This window comes from Medicago truncatula, chromosome 3, assembly GCF_003473485.1.
Source record: "Medicago truncatula cultivar Jemalong A17 chromosome 3, MtrunA17r5.0-ANR, whole genome shotgun sequence".
In the NCBI taxonomy this organism is placed as follows: domain Eukaryota; kingdom Viridiplantae; phylum Streptophyta; class Magnoliopsida; order Fabales; family Fabaceae; genus Medicago; species Medicago truncatula.
Window position 1 is genome coordinate 8,465,526 of NC_053044.1, and position 15,668 is coordinate 8,481,193.

The window sequence follows — 15,668 nt, forward strand, 5'->3', positions numbered from 1 at the left end:
GAAATTCAAATCACTCGTATACGATTGTAAAATAACACTTGCAGCGATTTGTCTTTCCCAAGCTATTTTTATTAAAATCGATTTTTACTACCAATTAGGGCTGAAATAAGTCGAGCAGCGTCAAACTTAGATCAACTCGGCTCGAAGTTGGACAACTCTTATATAAAATCAATTTACTAGTATATAAACATGTACATATGAAAACCCTTTCAAATTATTTAAAACCAATTTTTAAAATTGAAGTTGTTTTAGTTGCTACAGTTCAATTAAAGATATGTGTCTCTATATAGAAAATATGTGTAAAATAAAATAAAAAATCAGTGAAAGAGAGAGTAGAGAACAATTGTGTAGTTTATCTTCAACTTTGTACCCTATTTGATAGCATCTTTGTGAAGGGAAGAAGTGGAAGGGGAAGCATCTATCCAAAAAAAAGGTGAAAAAGTGAAGAAATGTTACCAAAATCTTACGGTTATTCTGACAATGAAAATGAGAAGACATAAATTCACAAGAAGAGGACTGAATTTGAAAGCAGTACTCTGAATTCTCTGTACACAATAATATAGCACAAGATCCAAGATCAAATTAAATTAGGGAGACTCAGGGGTTGCAGCAAAATAGGTTTTCAAACTGTCCTTTTGAGATGGCAGCATGTTCAATATGATCAAAACTTTCATTTTCTTGTGGTCCCAACTAAGTCCCCAACTAATTCTCTCCAACTATCACAAATTCTGTGGTTTTGTTTTTTAAGCTATTCACATTTTAAATCCACTTGAGTTGGTCTAGTGATACCCGCTTGGGATTTAGAAGTGTGTTCCTTCTTAAGGTTTTAGGTTCGATTCTCTCTGATGTCAATTTGGGTGGACTAATTTAGCTTCTTCAAAAAAAAAAAAAACTATTCACATTTTATTTCAGCAGTTACACTAATACTATTAGGGTCTTCTTAACCGATCTCCTTACGAGTAAAGGAATCATTAATTAGAAAATTTTCCTTAAAAATATAAGTTGATGATGTAATAATTGCACTTTTTATTTTTATAAAAATTTATTTGTTTTGATTGTTTAACTAATGCCCCTGAAACACTAGTTAGCATTCACCATATTATTAATTTGTTTTTTACTCAAACTAGATTAATTCATATTATTGCATAAAGAATCCAAAATACAACCACCAACATAATGAAAATAAGGAGCATAAGAGATAGAGACTTTTCAATATTAAACTTTAGACTATCCAGCCAAAGTTAAAGAATATGTATCAATTAGTAAGTGGTTGGATTTATCTAGTATAATGTATTAGATCTAATATTTGATTATCAGCTGGAGAAAATCTATGAGAACCATAGTAAACAAAAGTATTAACCTCAAATAGTTTAGTAACTATTTTAGTTAGGTGATCAAAGTTGATTTATAATTGTTTTTTTTTTTTGAGAAAATGATTTATAATTGTTTTGTAAAAATGATTTTTGTTAAAAGTGGGTAATATATAAATGATTTATGTTTGAATAAATTATATGAAAGTTTGTTGAAAAATAAAGTCCAGAAATTATTGTAAAGACACAAACTCTAAATTATACCTATAAAGTAAAATCAATTATATTCAATCACAGTTAGTACAGTTGGTGTTTAATATATCAACAAAAGAATTCATAATTGGACCCCAAATCATAGTCAATATAAGATATGATCATACCATATGTACCATCCAATTTTTTTTGGCCGGAGTTTGAACACAAGACTTGCATATATTATGCATTATCCATACCAACTGAGCTAAGCTCACGACGACATATGTACCATCCACTTGATAAAACAGTAAGTTGTTTTTAAAACTATATTTAATTTATTGAAAATTGAAATATATAACCTTTTTAATAAATTGTTTCTTAACTTCAATTTTTTTTTAAAATTTCTATAAAGCACTTACAAGACACTTATATAGTACATTAGTTATAGAGTGTGCTATATTAACATGCATAAATTATAGTTCAACTGAAATGTAGTTACTGACCTAACTGAAAAATCAGAAAATTATGCATAAGAATTTATGATGTGGCAGTGGTGAAAATTTTGACCAACGGTTCACTATCATCATCATTATTTACTTTGAGTGTTGACGTAGTGAAGTGAGAAAAATAGTGCACATGAGAATAAATCGGTAGTGGTTACTATAAATTTTGTATACTCAATCATGAATCATGGAGTACACACTTTCTTTTGACTGGAAAATACTCATATCCCTTGTAACATCGTTCTAAGTACAATAAGGGTCAGATTCTTATACCATGCAGCAGTACGAACTTTAATTTTATTCATTTTTTTAAATAATGAATAACTTGAAGTTTTTTTTAATTAATTCTTAAGAAGATTTTACTTTATTAAATACTACATGTTTTATACAGCAAGAGAATATATAATGCCTAGCTTTAGTTTAAAAAAAATAGATGGAAGAAACAAAATAATTGATAGAGTAACAGTTTTGTTAAACTAAAACAAATCAATGTTTCTATATAATTATTTATTTAGAAGTATGCAATTAAATTTTACCTGAAACAAATCAACTGATGTTGGGTCTAGTGGAAAGGTTAGATCTTTATAATATGATGAATCAAGATTCAAACCCTAAAAACCCATTTAGGTTGGCCTAGTGGTATAGGCTTGGGATCTGGGAGTGTGCTCCTCCTCAAGGTCTTAGGTTTTAACTTAGTTTCTCTCTGGTGCCAATTTGAGGGGGTTAGTTTACCTTCTTCAAAAAAAAAAAAAGATTCAAACCCTAAATGCGAGAGGTATCTACATCCAATAACCGACATGTCTCGAATAATTTTAACGACACTCATAAAAGTTTTTTAAATTAGATATTTGTATAATTTTATTTTATAAATCTAAACAACACTCATAAAACTTTTAATTTGATATATTTTGTATAACCTTTTTATTAGGTTAGTTTCATCTATTAGAAGAAAACTTGCGTAAAATCACATATACATTATTGGTACTGTTGTTGTTGGAAGCAAATTAGTTACGAATAATGACCATGCATATTTTGATGATGACAACAATGTATGATCTATTTATCTTCTAACAATAGATCATATGAAACAATGATTATATATATAGTGCTTGGAATTTGATGACTAACATTGTGGTTGACCAATGTCACCAATTCTATGTCACTCAAATGCTACCCTTAACTCAAGCTTATAGTGTTCATCCTCGTCAATATCATAATACGTATGTTCAGGCCGTCTTAAACATTTTGGAGGTCCGATCTAGGGGTTCCAATTTAGCCACAGTTGAACTACGAGAAATTAATGAGTAAGGGAACTGTATTTAGCAACGTTTTAACCATGACAAAATTTTGAGCCCTATGTGGTAACCCAGTTGTACAGGCTATGGGTCGGGCGGGTCTGCATGTGGTACTTTGCAAAGATTCAAGTATTAAGGTGAAAAGTCATTTTTTGTGGTAAAACTCCAATTAACTATATGTATGTGTATATAAAGTCTTTAACTTCTATATTATGATGTACAATTTTGTTATGTGTTCTTGTGTTATATAACATTCATGAGTGCCTTGAAGTAGACCGTATAAATGAATATGTGAAAAATATAGTTATGTTATCATGTGTCATTTTATGAAAACTCTAAGATATTGACTGTGTAGTTGAGAAATTGTGATTTACTTAGATTAGATTGGAATTCTTTGTACGTCATAATGTGATATTCTAGGTTTTGCAATTGGGGAAAATTAAATCCTAAGAGTGTGTTTTAGATGAGAGAATGTTTTGAAGGAATGTAATGTTTTGAAGGAATTTAAATACATTGAGGTGAATTCTATTGTTTGGATAATAATTTAAAGAATTTTTAAAATGATGGAAATTTATGAAGTATTTTGTTCAAGTTAAATTTAGAGAATTTCAAATGACACCTAAAAGTTAAGAATTTCAAAATTCTTCATTGTTATATTTTTTCAAATTTTGCATTTTGGTCCTCAAATTTTCCAAATTTTTCAATTTGACCACAATAAATTTTTAAAAAATTGAAAATTGACCCCTCAAATTTTTAAAAAATTATAATTTGGCCCCTCAAAATTTTTGAAATTTACAAATTGATCCCTAATTTCAATTTTCAAATTTGGCCCAAAAAAATCAAAATTTATAAAAGTTGCCCAAAAATGATGGCAATGAAATTTTTTTATTTCTCCATCCAAACAAAAATATTGAGAAATGAAAGTAATTGAATTGAATCATTTAAATTGCCTAGGATTCGAAATTCTTTAAAATTTCCCAATTACCTCATCCAAACACACTCTAAAGGAAAGAGAAGATTTTTCCCTCCATTTGGAAAATTGGGGGTATTTATCATCAAACATCCCAAGATTAAGTGATGGCTTGTCAACAATCAAAGGAGAATCAAAGGTTGAGTGATCTAGATCTAATTAGGAGACATAGAGGGATATTGGGAGTAGCTCATGTGAAGCCTGAGGAGATTCTCGGATTGATTGGCGTATCGAATTGATTGCACATGAGTGGTTATCGAGAAGATTTGGGGTTTGAATCTTGGGTGTCAAGGTTCAAGGGGGTACAACAAGAATTATTGAGAGATCGGAGTTCGTGGAATATCTCAAGTCTCAAGAAACAATATTGATTTAAACAATTTCATAAACAATTGATATTCAACATTCAACAAAACTTCATTGACTTACGTCTTGGATGACATAGAATTTGCGACATTGACCAATCACAATCCTTGTGAGAGAGAGAGAGAGAGAGAGAGAGAGAGAGAAAGAGGTCATTTGTGACATTGTGGTTGGCCAATATCATCAATGTCATCAAATTCTATGTCACCCAAGCGCTACCCATTTGTGAGAGGATTAGCCCATTATCGAGGACAATGTGAGTGAACCTTTAGAAATTTCCGTGTTCTTTCTCTTTATCACTTAACTCTTTAAATTTTTGTTTTTGTATTGATTCAGTTGTGGTTTTGAAAAAAAAAAAACTAATTTTGATTGATTCTAAAGAAATCTAATTGAGTGTTGTTAGTTTGTTAAGAATCATAGCATCGAGAACGAGCTTATAATCCATCATATTTGTTAACCAATTGAATCAATCTTGTGTTGTTTTCATTTACTTTTCATTACTTCATTTCGGCTTAAAATAGTTTTAACAAGTTAAGTGCTTTTTCAAATAAGTGATTATATATTTTTAGCTTATCATCAATATCTTCAAATTAAGTGATTTTCTCTATAATTTAATTTGATTACTTCAATTGGTTTTCTCTCATTTGGTATCTTGTATTTTAAGTTGATCTTCATTAATGGTTAACTTATCATTTGCGATATTCGAATAAAAAGGATTAGTTTGTGTATCCATTAACAGACTCTTTGAAATGGGCGACTAAACATAACATAGAAGGGAAGTTAGGATCCTCTTCATTTAAACTCTTCTTCATCCATTTAGAGAGATAAATACAAAAAATAGAAGAAATAGAGAGGATCTTGACTCATGATAGAAGCTTATAAAGAATAAAAAATGCTAAACTGCCACATGGTAGAAGTTTACCGAAAATGAAAAATGGTTAACTACATTAGGATAAAACCATATAGAGAATAAAAAATTGTTAACCACCATAGGGTATAAGTTCCAAGAAAATAATAATGTTTAACCATCATAGGGAAGAAACATACAACAATGTCAATAATGAGTAAATATCGCCGCCTTAAAGTTGCCATTTAACGGTCTCAAAAAGTGTCTTAGATGTTAGCATTTCTCTTCTTTTTTTTGTTACAAAAAACAAAAATCGTCCACCACGACCATTATAGTGGGAGGCAAGAGCATGTGAATCATTAGGAGATGGAGTGGACGCGGTAGTTGCAATAGTGTTCGTTGCAACTATTGCAACCGCTACGGCCATATTGAAGCTGATTGTCATACAAAAGCAAGAGAACAACAACAACATCCTAGAGTTGTTGTCGTTGCTCAACCTACTACCGTTGGAGATGTTACTATTTTGGCTGGTGATTACAATGAGTTCCTTCAGTTCAAAGCAGCCCATCAGCCATCATCTGCTCAATCTAGTAATCATGTAGCCTTTATCTCGACATCGTCATCCCTTGGTCTTTGGGTACTTGACTCTGCTGCCTCTAATCATATGACTGGTATAAGTAGTTTTAGGTTTCACGATCCGTTCGTTCTTATATGCCTCAGTAACACAACCATTATACAATCTCAATATTAAAGAACTCCAATTTTGCTTTTCTTTTAAACATGTTAGACCGAATTAGGTGAGATCATAGGTCCCTTTTGAATGCTTAACTTATTCTCACCATTAGTTACAACAATTGAAAAGGGTCGTAATAATAGTAGGGGATGACGAAATAGATAAATTTGGATTGTGATTGATTGATAAAAACAATCCATCAATCTAATAATAATCCAATAAAAATTTCTTTAACAAAATCCAATCGAAACCATCCACCAACCATAAAGACCATAAATTCATTATCATATTTCCAACGGGTGGATATTCATCCGATGCATCTGTAAATTTTTATTGTGAAACTCTTTTTTGACATATTATTTTTATTAGTATAACTAATAATTAAAATTATAATATTGAATTATTTCTCAAACTAAAATAATTATTTATGTACTATTTTTCATTTTTTTGGATAAAGAAAAACTTGATAGCCTATGATTTTTTTTCTAGAAAATGGGCCTTAAGGTTTAGCCCATAATCACTATACTTTTTTTTTTTTTAATTTATATGAATAGTTTAATAAATAAATATTTTAATTATTTCAAAGGTGGTGGCGGCTGCCATGGAGGTCACCATCAGATCAACGCAGGAGCTCCGATAACCTCCACAACGGAGCACAACGACTCTCAGGCAAAAAGTTGTGGTTTTCCAACGATCCATGGAGTTCTTGTGGTATAAGAGGCGGCATGCAGATCCCCGAACGATGGTGTTTGCTTCCTTTTTATGTTATATTTCAAATTATTTTAAATAATTATATACTATTTTAGGAAATTGTTATACATTTTTCTTTTCTAGATAAATGTGTTTTTAACTCTCTTTTTTAAAAAATAATACTATTTTTTTAGTAAAATAAATTGTGCAATTCAATAAAAAAAGATTGTCTTTAACATAAAAAATATATCTTTTTTATTTTTATCATAGAATAATATGAAAACGAATAGAAATATTACATTATTCCATTTTTTATTATTAAAAAAATTATATCTATTTTAATTTAATAAAAGTTTTAAAAAATATGAATAAAGTGATTCATTGGATTTCATCTAAGATAATAAAAAAATAAAAAAACCATGGGATTTTAAAAAATGGATGAATTGGATTGATCCATGTTATTAAATGGATGGATTAAATCCAATCCATTAACAAATCTAGTGTGTGGTGGATGAATTTTTAAGTGGATAAATTGATTCAATTGCCACCCCTATATAATAGTACAAAATTGAAAGCCATGTACCTACCAATATATCTCATATGCATCCTTCTAAAAATAAGTCTGTAGAAAATCTATATTAACATCTTTTATTTGTGGAACAGATACCACCCAATTCCACAACATGGACACATTCCTGCAACAATTCAGTGTTGCCTGACAAGAAAATGCAAATGCTTGGAAGTACCAAAGAAAACAAGAAACTCTCAAATCTTTTCAAACAAACACATAAAACTGAATTTTCTAGGAATATAATGAAGATGATTTATCTGCTCAAGGTGGATGGTAGCTCATATATCTTTGTTGAGAAAGCATAGCAAAGTCCAAGAAATTTTGAAATTTTTAATATGAAGAAGTTGATTACAAATGAATGTATGATCACTATAAATAGTAATCCTAATATCTAACAGTTGTACTTATGGACATTAATATGGTCCGATAGAATAGAGAAAATAATGTTTGTTTGAACTTAACTTTTTATAAGGATATTGTATAATAATATCTTTTCAGGAGTTAGGATTCGAACTCTGAACTTGATAAAATAAAAACCTAAAATAATTGCACCAAATCAAGAAGAATATAGCGAATAAAACCACCGGTTTGTACCCAAGAATGAAAAATTCGATCACAATAAAGCTTTTACATATAGTTGAGTTGCATGCCCTTTGTAGGCGTGCTACGTCATGGCCTACAAAAGAAAGATTTATTGGCTTTGTGGTCCTATTTATATTTTACATATTAGAAAAGGGACCACTTTTTATCTTCTTTTCTCTTTTAGTTTTTGATAAAAAGATTAGAAAAGTAGTAGGCATATAATATTGAAGGCTTAATTAATTGATAAAAATTTAACGGTTCCTTATTATAATAAATATAGTTCCAACCTACACTCTCTGGTCACAAATATAAGCAAAAATTCATATTTTAGGTTCATTCAATAAATGATGCATGTGGTCTTTATTGTAGACAACATATATCATTTATTGAATAAATCTAAAATATAAATTTTTGCTTATATTTGTGACCGGAGGATGTACATGGTGATGAAAAAGTGAATAATATGACTATCTCTTGGAAGAAGAAGAAATTGAATTTGATTTATGGGAATTGGTGAAAGTTGCAAACACCGATGATGTTGTTTCACATATAAAGATTCACATATTGTTTACTTGAACTCAATCACTTAGTTAGATTAAAAATTACTTTTTTAAAATTTTTAAAGAATTGACTACAATATTATTATATTTGATTCTTTAGCAAGCGTCTATCCGATATTTATTAGCATTTTTCATGAAGAAATATATCCGCTCAATGTAGTTGAATTTGGTGATGATTTGATTGGTTCAATTGTATTACAATTTTTATTTTTACAAGTCAATTCAGTTACACACAACTTAAAAATTAAAAAATAGTAGTGAAATTTAGAGAGTGCAGACATAAAATTCCTCTTAATTTTCTCACAAAATTTTGCGAGCACAAAATTGTTGAGGGCCATTTCACTTTTTTCGTCACTAATTTTCGTTGTTAATTTTTTTTTTTATGATAGTGACAGTTCAAACGTATATAATTTAACTAATCGACGAATTGATAAATTATCTATTTAACTAATATGAAATCTGCTAAGCCCTAAGTTTTAGTTTGTTTTGAATGCTATTGTTGTAAGACTCGTAATTTAGCTATGATTGAATATAGGGTTCACATTTGTTTTCATGTTTTCTTTGTTGACAATTGATTTTATGAAATGTCATGGCACTATCGGGATTTCAAAACTAGTTTTCTATTAAATTTTCAACAGAATGTGAGCGTCTTAAAAATTTAAACAAGAATTTTATATGTTGTTATAATAGAAAGACGACCCTTTTATATTTCTCCAAATTACGTAAATGAGATTTCTGTGTCAGAAAATTATTTTGATTTTAAAATCATTATTTTAAATAGGAAACTTGTTGAACAAGTTAACTATGTGGGGTTTAATATTGATGTATATATGTAGTTTATTTCTCAGGTGATTGAGAATATTTGTATTCCCTAAAAAAAAATTGTATGAATTTTTTATTAACAAAAAAATATAGTTGAATATGTTTGATGTCTTGAGATATGTGAAAAGTCTTACAACATGATTTTAAATTTTGTCTGATTCTTTGCATTTAGGGATTTCGATAGAACCAAATATTGATTTGCACGCAAATGAAAATTGAATGGACATTAGGAATCGTCAAAATTTATTTATAAAATTTATTTTTTGTTAAGACAGTGTCTTTGAGAATTTTGCAATATTAATAAAGCGTTGGAATGAGAACTGTTCCGAAGGAAAAATATCAGATATTTTAGAGTAGTAAACTCTCTCTCTCTATTGCGCTATTTTTTGTGTCAGTCTTTCCACTCTTTTTATTTCGCTAACGCTTGTAGATTATCAACGATATTTGATATAATTTTTTTTATATAGATAAAAAATTATAAGCATAGATATTTGTGACTTTCAAATGTAACAAACTAAACAAACCATATTTATATTTTTCAATGACAACAATAATATCACAAGTATAAGAAACAAAGTTTATCTTTTTTAATAACACCAACAATATAATATTATTTATGAAAATTTGTTTAAAGGTATAATTGGAATAACAAAAATGTCAGCCCAAAATCTTCCAAAAACCCCCTACTTTCTATATAGTATAGATATTCGTATGTATGTATGTCTTCGAAAAATATTTAAGGCTATCAAAGAAATTGAAAGTTTAGAAAAATATATGAATTTGTAAGAGAAATTCTAAGAGTAACACCATTAGTATGAGTAAATAAAGTAAAAGATTTATACACAATAGAGAAATTTCATTACCTTAACATCTTTGATTTGTTTACAATGACCTTTAACACACCTCATAGTTCCATAAGGAGCACGCCAATATATTGAATAACAATCACTAGCATTTTCACATTCCCCTGTAATGTTAAATAAAAATAAAGAAATATTAGAAAAAAGGGTAAAAGATTGTATATAAAATAAACAAAATAAATGAGAATGATGGCATAACTATAAGTCCTTATGCCGTCAACGACAACAAGACATAGGGAAACCAGAAGGATCACAATATAAACAAATTTGAAAGTTTCAGCCATTTATTTTCACCTTTTCATGAAACATATATAAAATGGTTTGATCACATTATATAGTAAAATCCCTCTATTTATGTTTACATCAATTGTATAATTTTTAATAAATATGTTGTTGGAAGGAACTTGTCTTTAATATTAGAAAAAAAAAATATTAAATGTCTCAAAAGTATACAATTGAGTCATATTTGACCCTTTAACTCCTATAATATACCTCACACAATAATTTTCTTAAATAATTAGAGTTCATTTTTATTCACCAACCTTTCGTTATTAATATTTATTTCTTATCTATTTTTTCATAATTGTGAGAAGAAAACCAACATTATATTATGTTGGTATGTGATAAGTGCAATTTCTAGCATCAAAGTATTGTGTTTATTGATCCACAAAGACATGGAAAATGAATCATTCATCTATTTTGATAATCAAAATTAATACTAGCTTTCCTTTTATTGTGTTATTCCATAATGTGCAATTTGAGTTTATAGATCCACCAGGACATGGAAAATGAATCATTCATCTATTTTCGTTAAAATGACATCACTAAATAATAACTGAAACATATACATGTCCGTAAACAATGGTCAATTTGGTGGCAATTGCAATCGGTGAGAAGTAACCACATAAAATATTTAGGCTTAAATGCAATTTTGGCCCACCTAAGTTTCACAAAATTGCAATTTTAGGCCCCCTATTTTCAAAATAGCACATTCGGCCCCCAAGTTTCAGCCCCTTTGCCAAACCATGGCCCCCTTTGATTTTTGACTCGGTCAAAGATGACATGACGTTTTTTTTTTTGCCACGGTGGATATCATTAAAATTAAAATGTTGCCATCACTTATTATTGGAATTAAAATTAAAAGAAAAATACATAAATGGTGTGTTATCTCACGTGACCCATTCCATTCGAGAATAGAAACCCAAATCGAATTGGGATTAAGGTTAACACCTTACACAAAAACTCACTCTCATCTCAATCGATGTTGAACCCAAAGCTAATTGAAAATGATGAAATGTTCTCTAAAGGGAAAATCGAAGGTGGGGCTTGCGAAGAAGACAGATGCAGGAAAGAAGAAGGCGGATGCGAAGGTGAAGCTCATGAAGAGTTATGATTCGAAGAAGTTGATGAGTGACGCGATGCAGGAAAGTAATGGAGGGAAGAGCATAATGGGTGATGGAACAAGGCAAAATGAAGGAGAGAACGTGGGTACAGTGAAGATGCCTGAAAAATTTGTCTCAAAGTAAGTTGTTTTTAGGGTTTTGAAATAAATATAGTCGTTGGCACTGTTAAATGTTGTATTTATGGTTTAGGGTTATTTCTTTATTATTTTTTGCTTTGTCTTTTAGGGTATTTGTGGACCAAATGCTACAAATTAGATTCCACCACAAAGGTTACTTCACATGTGACCCTATAATTGAGTATAAAAGAGGTGAAGTGTATCAGTTGGAAGATGGTTGGGACATATATGAGATTACACCAATTGATTTTGATAAACTTGTCTAATATAGACTAGGGTACTCAACTGACTATTGTAACACCCTGTTTTCCCAATATAAAAATTTCTTAAAACATTTCTCAGAGTAAGCATCATAAACAACGGGATATCACATATGACATAATCCAAAACAGTTAAATAATAATTTAACCAAATAACTTAAACATTGCAGCGGAAATTATATCATAATCCATAAAACATTTTGGCACGCAGGCCCCATCAAAATATTTCAGAAGTTAATCAACATCATAAAAATAACATAAATGTTTCACGTAAGAGAATGAAGCATGCATAACAGACAACCCCATCCCGTTACGTATCAGAGCGACCTAGACGACTCAGTGAAGGTAAGACCACTCACGACGGAAACTGCACACTAAGCACGATCACCTGCAAGTTACCCATACGAAGGGCAACATTTTCAAGCAGAAGGGGTGAGATTTCATAACAAAATAATATTAATCAATGTAATTCGAATCATAAATTAACATTAACATCATAATCAGTCTTAAATAACTTTGCATATCAGGTAAACATTTATCACGTAATCACATATTCAAACGTCATCAACAACATAGCATATTAGACATGACAATGCGACAATGCTCTTAGACTCCTTATATGCATGTGGTACCAATCGTCATCAAAAGTATTAATATACTTTAAACGTGCGGAGGACAAAGCTCCTAATAAATCGTGCGGAGGACAAAGCTCCTAATAATCGTGGTGAGGACTAAGCTCAATGAATGCTAATGCATGGACTCTTATCAACAATTCACCGTAATCATCATATCAACATGCACCCAATAATTTGGAGCTAAACGTCATCTTATTCATCATATATAGACATTATGCACTTAGTTAAATAACAGCAGCAGCATAGTCAAGTCACACAACAACAGGATGATATCATTATATCAATTGCAATTCAATAGCATCATAATATTTCATTCATATCTTACATAATGTATAATACATTAATTCATGCTCAATTAATATCAACATATTTTAAACGGCCTTACAGATTGCATTAAACGTCATCATTAGGTCTCATTACCATAAGGGGTTCACTCTTGATCAAAACGTGCGACACAGATCGCACAAACACTCAATGCACTCCAATCTGAAAATGCTCGCGAGGCGAGAGTACCTACTCGCCATGGCGAGTTCAAGCCAACTCCCAAACTAATGTTGTTCTAGGTTCAATCTTGTCTTACATTCCTTCCTAATCATTACTAAGTATGTTCAGGCACTCAAAGGCACTCAAGGTCCAACTAAAAAGTCGAAATTGTAAAATCTTACACGCTCTCTGCCTTAGCTCGCTATGGCGAGTAAGGTTGCTCGCTGTGGCGAGCTGCATTGCACAACTCGCGAGGCGAGGGAAAAGGGTTCGCGAGGCGAGCGATGAATGTTCATCACTCGCGAGGCGAGACTCATAGCTCGCCATGGCGAGCGATGAATGTCGCTACGGCCGGACTTTCTATTTTCACAAAAATTCGACGATTCTCATGGTTCTAAGCCTATCATTGATTCCAAAGTTCGTCCTAAACATTATCTAAGGTCTAGGAACACTTTCTACACCAATTAAATCAATTCTTACCGTTAGATTATCAATTCTAGGGGTTTGACCTAGTTTTCGTTTTCTCCAATTCAATCCTAATTCTTGCTAACTAATCATCAAAATTACAATCAATTAACATTACTGAGTTATTAGTCTCACCCTTACCTGGTTATGAAGAAATCGCAGCTCTCTCTTTGATCTTCTCTCTTCTAAGCTTTTTCTCCCTTTTCCAAAAGTTTTCACGTACAATAGTTTTTCTAACAATTAGGTCTATCTCTTTTATATCTCCTCTTAAATACTTATCTTATCTCACTTCCTCCCCCAAAACTATCTAAAATATCAAAACAGCCCTCAACTAAATATTTTTATTTTCTTTTCAAATCTTTATTTTATTTAACAATAAAATAAATCCCTTAATCTTATCAAATCTTCCAAAACTCATAACTTATCACAATATCAACCAAACCATCAAGATAGTCGTAAATCATTCAAAACATACCAAAATCATGCATATATTATATAAATATAATATAACCGCCTATACTCGATTAAATAAACAATTAACGAAAGTGGGCGTTACAACTATAAACATTGGTATACATTTCCTGAGAAAGAGTTGGTGGATGGTCTTAAGTTTCTCAAGACTAATAAGGATGTCATTAGGTTCATTAACGAATTCACAGATTAGAGTATGATGATATATACATAGAGAATACATCACCAGATTATCATATACATATTGAAGATCTAGAAGTGAATGGTGAGGTTGATGTTGAGTTAGATGAAGAAGTTGTCTTTGATGTTGATTATGAATGTTCTAATGAAGGATCTGCTGGAGGGATTGATGAAGGACCGGTTGGAGATGAAGGACATGTTGGAGGGATAGATGAAGAAGCTGCATCTGATAATGTTTCAATTGATGACGGTGATTATGATGAGGAATGGCATTGGACTACTGTTTTGCCTGATGAAACTATGAATCCTATTGTTGAGAATATTAACAATACTACTGAAGTTGAAGGTACTGTGGATGCTCATCAAAGCTCAAAGAATCATAATCCCACAACAATATCTGAATTTGAAGTTGAAGATGGTGATTCTTCATATCTAGATAACCAGGTCTCAAGTGAAGAGGAATGGGGTAAGAAGATTTACCCAAAGTTTAAGTTAGATGATACTAGTGTTAGGTTTAAGTTCAGCCAAAATTTTAGCACTACTGATTTATTTAAGGCTGATGTTAAGAAGTATGCTTTGCACTACAGAAAAAATCTACATTTCAAGAAGAATGAAAGTAAAAGAATTGTGGTGAAGTGTATGAAAGATTGTCCTTTCCATTTGAGGGCTAGTAAGTATTCAGTGAAAACTATTGGTGAGTGGTGGGTTACAATGTTGCACATAAATGTTATACTATTGGAAAAAATAGACAGTGCAAGACAAAATTGGTTGCTACAAAGTTTGTAACAATCTTGAGAAAGAGGTTCCCAGATGATGACTTGAATGAAGCATTTTGGTGTGCAGCTAAGGCAAATACCGTGACTGAGTTCACTAAGGCAATGGACAAATTGAAGAAGATAAGTGAACATTGATGGGAGGATTTATCTAAGTATCTGCCTGGTATGTGGTCTAGGGTAGGTTATAGAACTCACACATGTTGTGATTTTCAAGTGAACAACATGTGTGATGAATTCAACAGTGCAATTTTAGAGTATATGGACAAACCAATTATTTCACAAGTTGAGTGACTGAAATTTTACATGACAAATAGGATTGTGAAGTTTAGAGATTACATGGTTAGGTATGAAAATGATATATGGTTAGAGATTACAAATAGGACTGTGAACCAATGCAATAGGATTCAAAGCACTTAGTTAATTTGTGTTTGTAATTGGCTTGGAATGGTTTAAGCTTGGTGAAAATCGCACATATGGAAGTCAAAACCACAACAAGGGAGTTTTAGAAATTCCTATGTGTATGTTTTGTTCTTATAAAAAAGCATCGGTAGTTAACTACCGATGGAACCTTGGTAGGTAGC

At 30.9% G+C, this 15,668-nt stretch overlaps 1 protein-coding gene across 1 annotated transcript; it reads right to left on the minus strand.

The window, feature by feature from the left end:
* Nucleotides 1-299: 299 nt before the first annotated feature.
* LOC11428327 (uncharacterized) lies at nucleotides 300-10,628 on the minus strand. Its single transcript, XM_024778518.2, has 3 exons — nucleotides 10,498-10,628; nucleotides 10,302-10,405; nucleotides 300-418 (listed from the first exon to the last, which is right to left on the minus strand). Exons 1-3 carry the CDS (start codon nucleotides 10,580-10,582, stop codon nucleotides 359-361), a joined length of 249 nt encoding a protein of 82 aa, XP_024634286.1. The 5' UTR covers nucleotides 10,583-10,628; the 3' UTR covers nucleotides 300-358.
* Nucleotides 10,629-15,668: the final 5,040 nt, after the last annotated feature.

What these genes read in the sequence shown, in the direction of transcription:
- LOC11428327 (XM_024778518.2), bottom strand. Translation starts at nt 10,582, where the DNA reads ATGGCTGAAACTTTCAAATTTGTTTATATTGTGATCCTTCTGGTTTCC. An exon ending in TGACGGCATAAGGACTTATA is followed by an intron (nt 10,406 to 10,497) that starts GTTATGCCATCA and finishes TTAACATTACAG; the next exon opens with GGGAATGTGAAAATGCTAGT. An exon ending in AACAAATCAAAGATGTTAAG is followed by an intron (nt 419 to 10,301) that starts GTAATGAAATTT and finishes TTTTTTGGATAG; the next exon opens with ATGCTTCCCCTTCCACTTCT.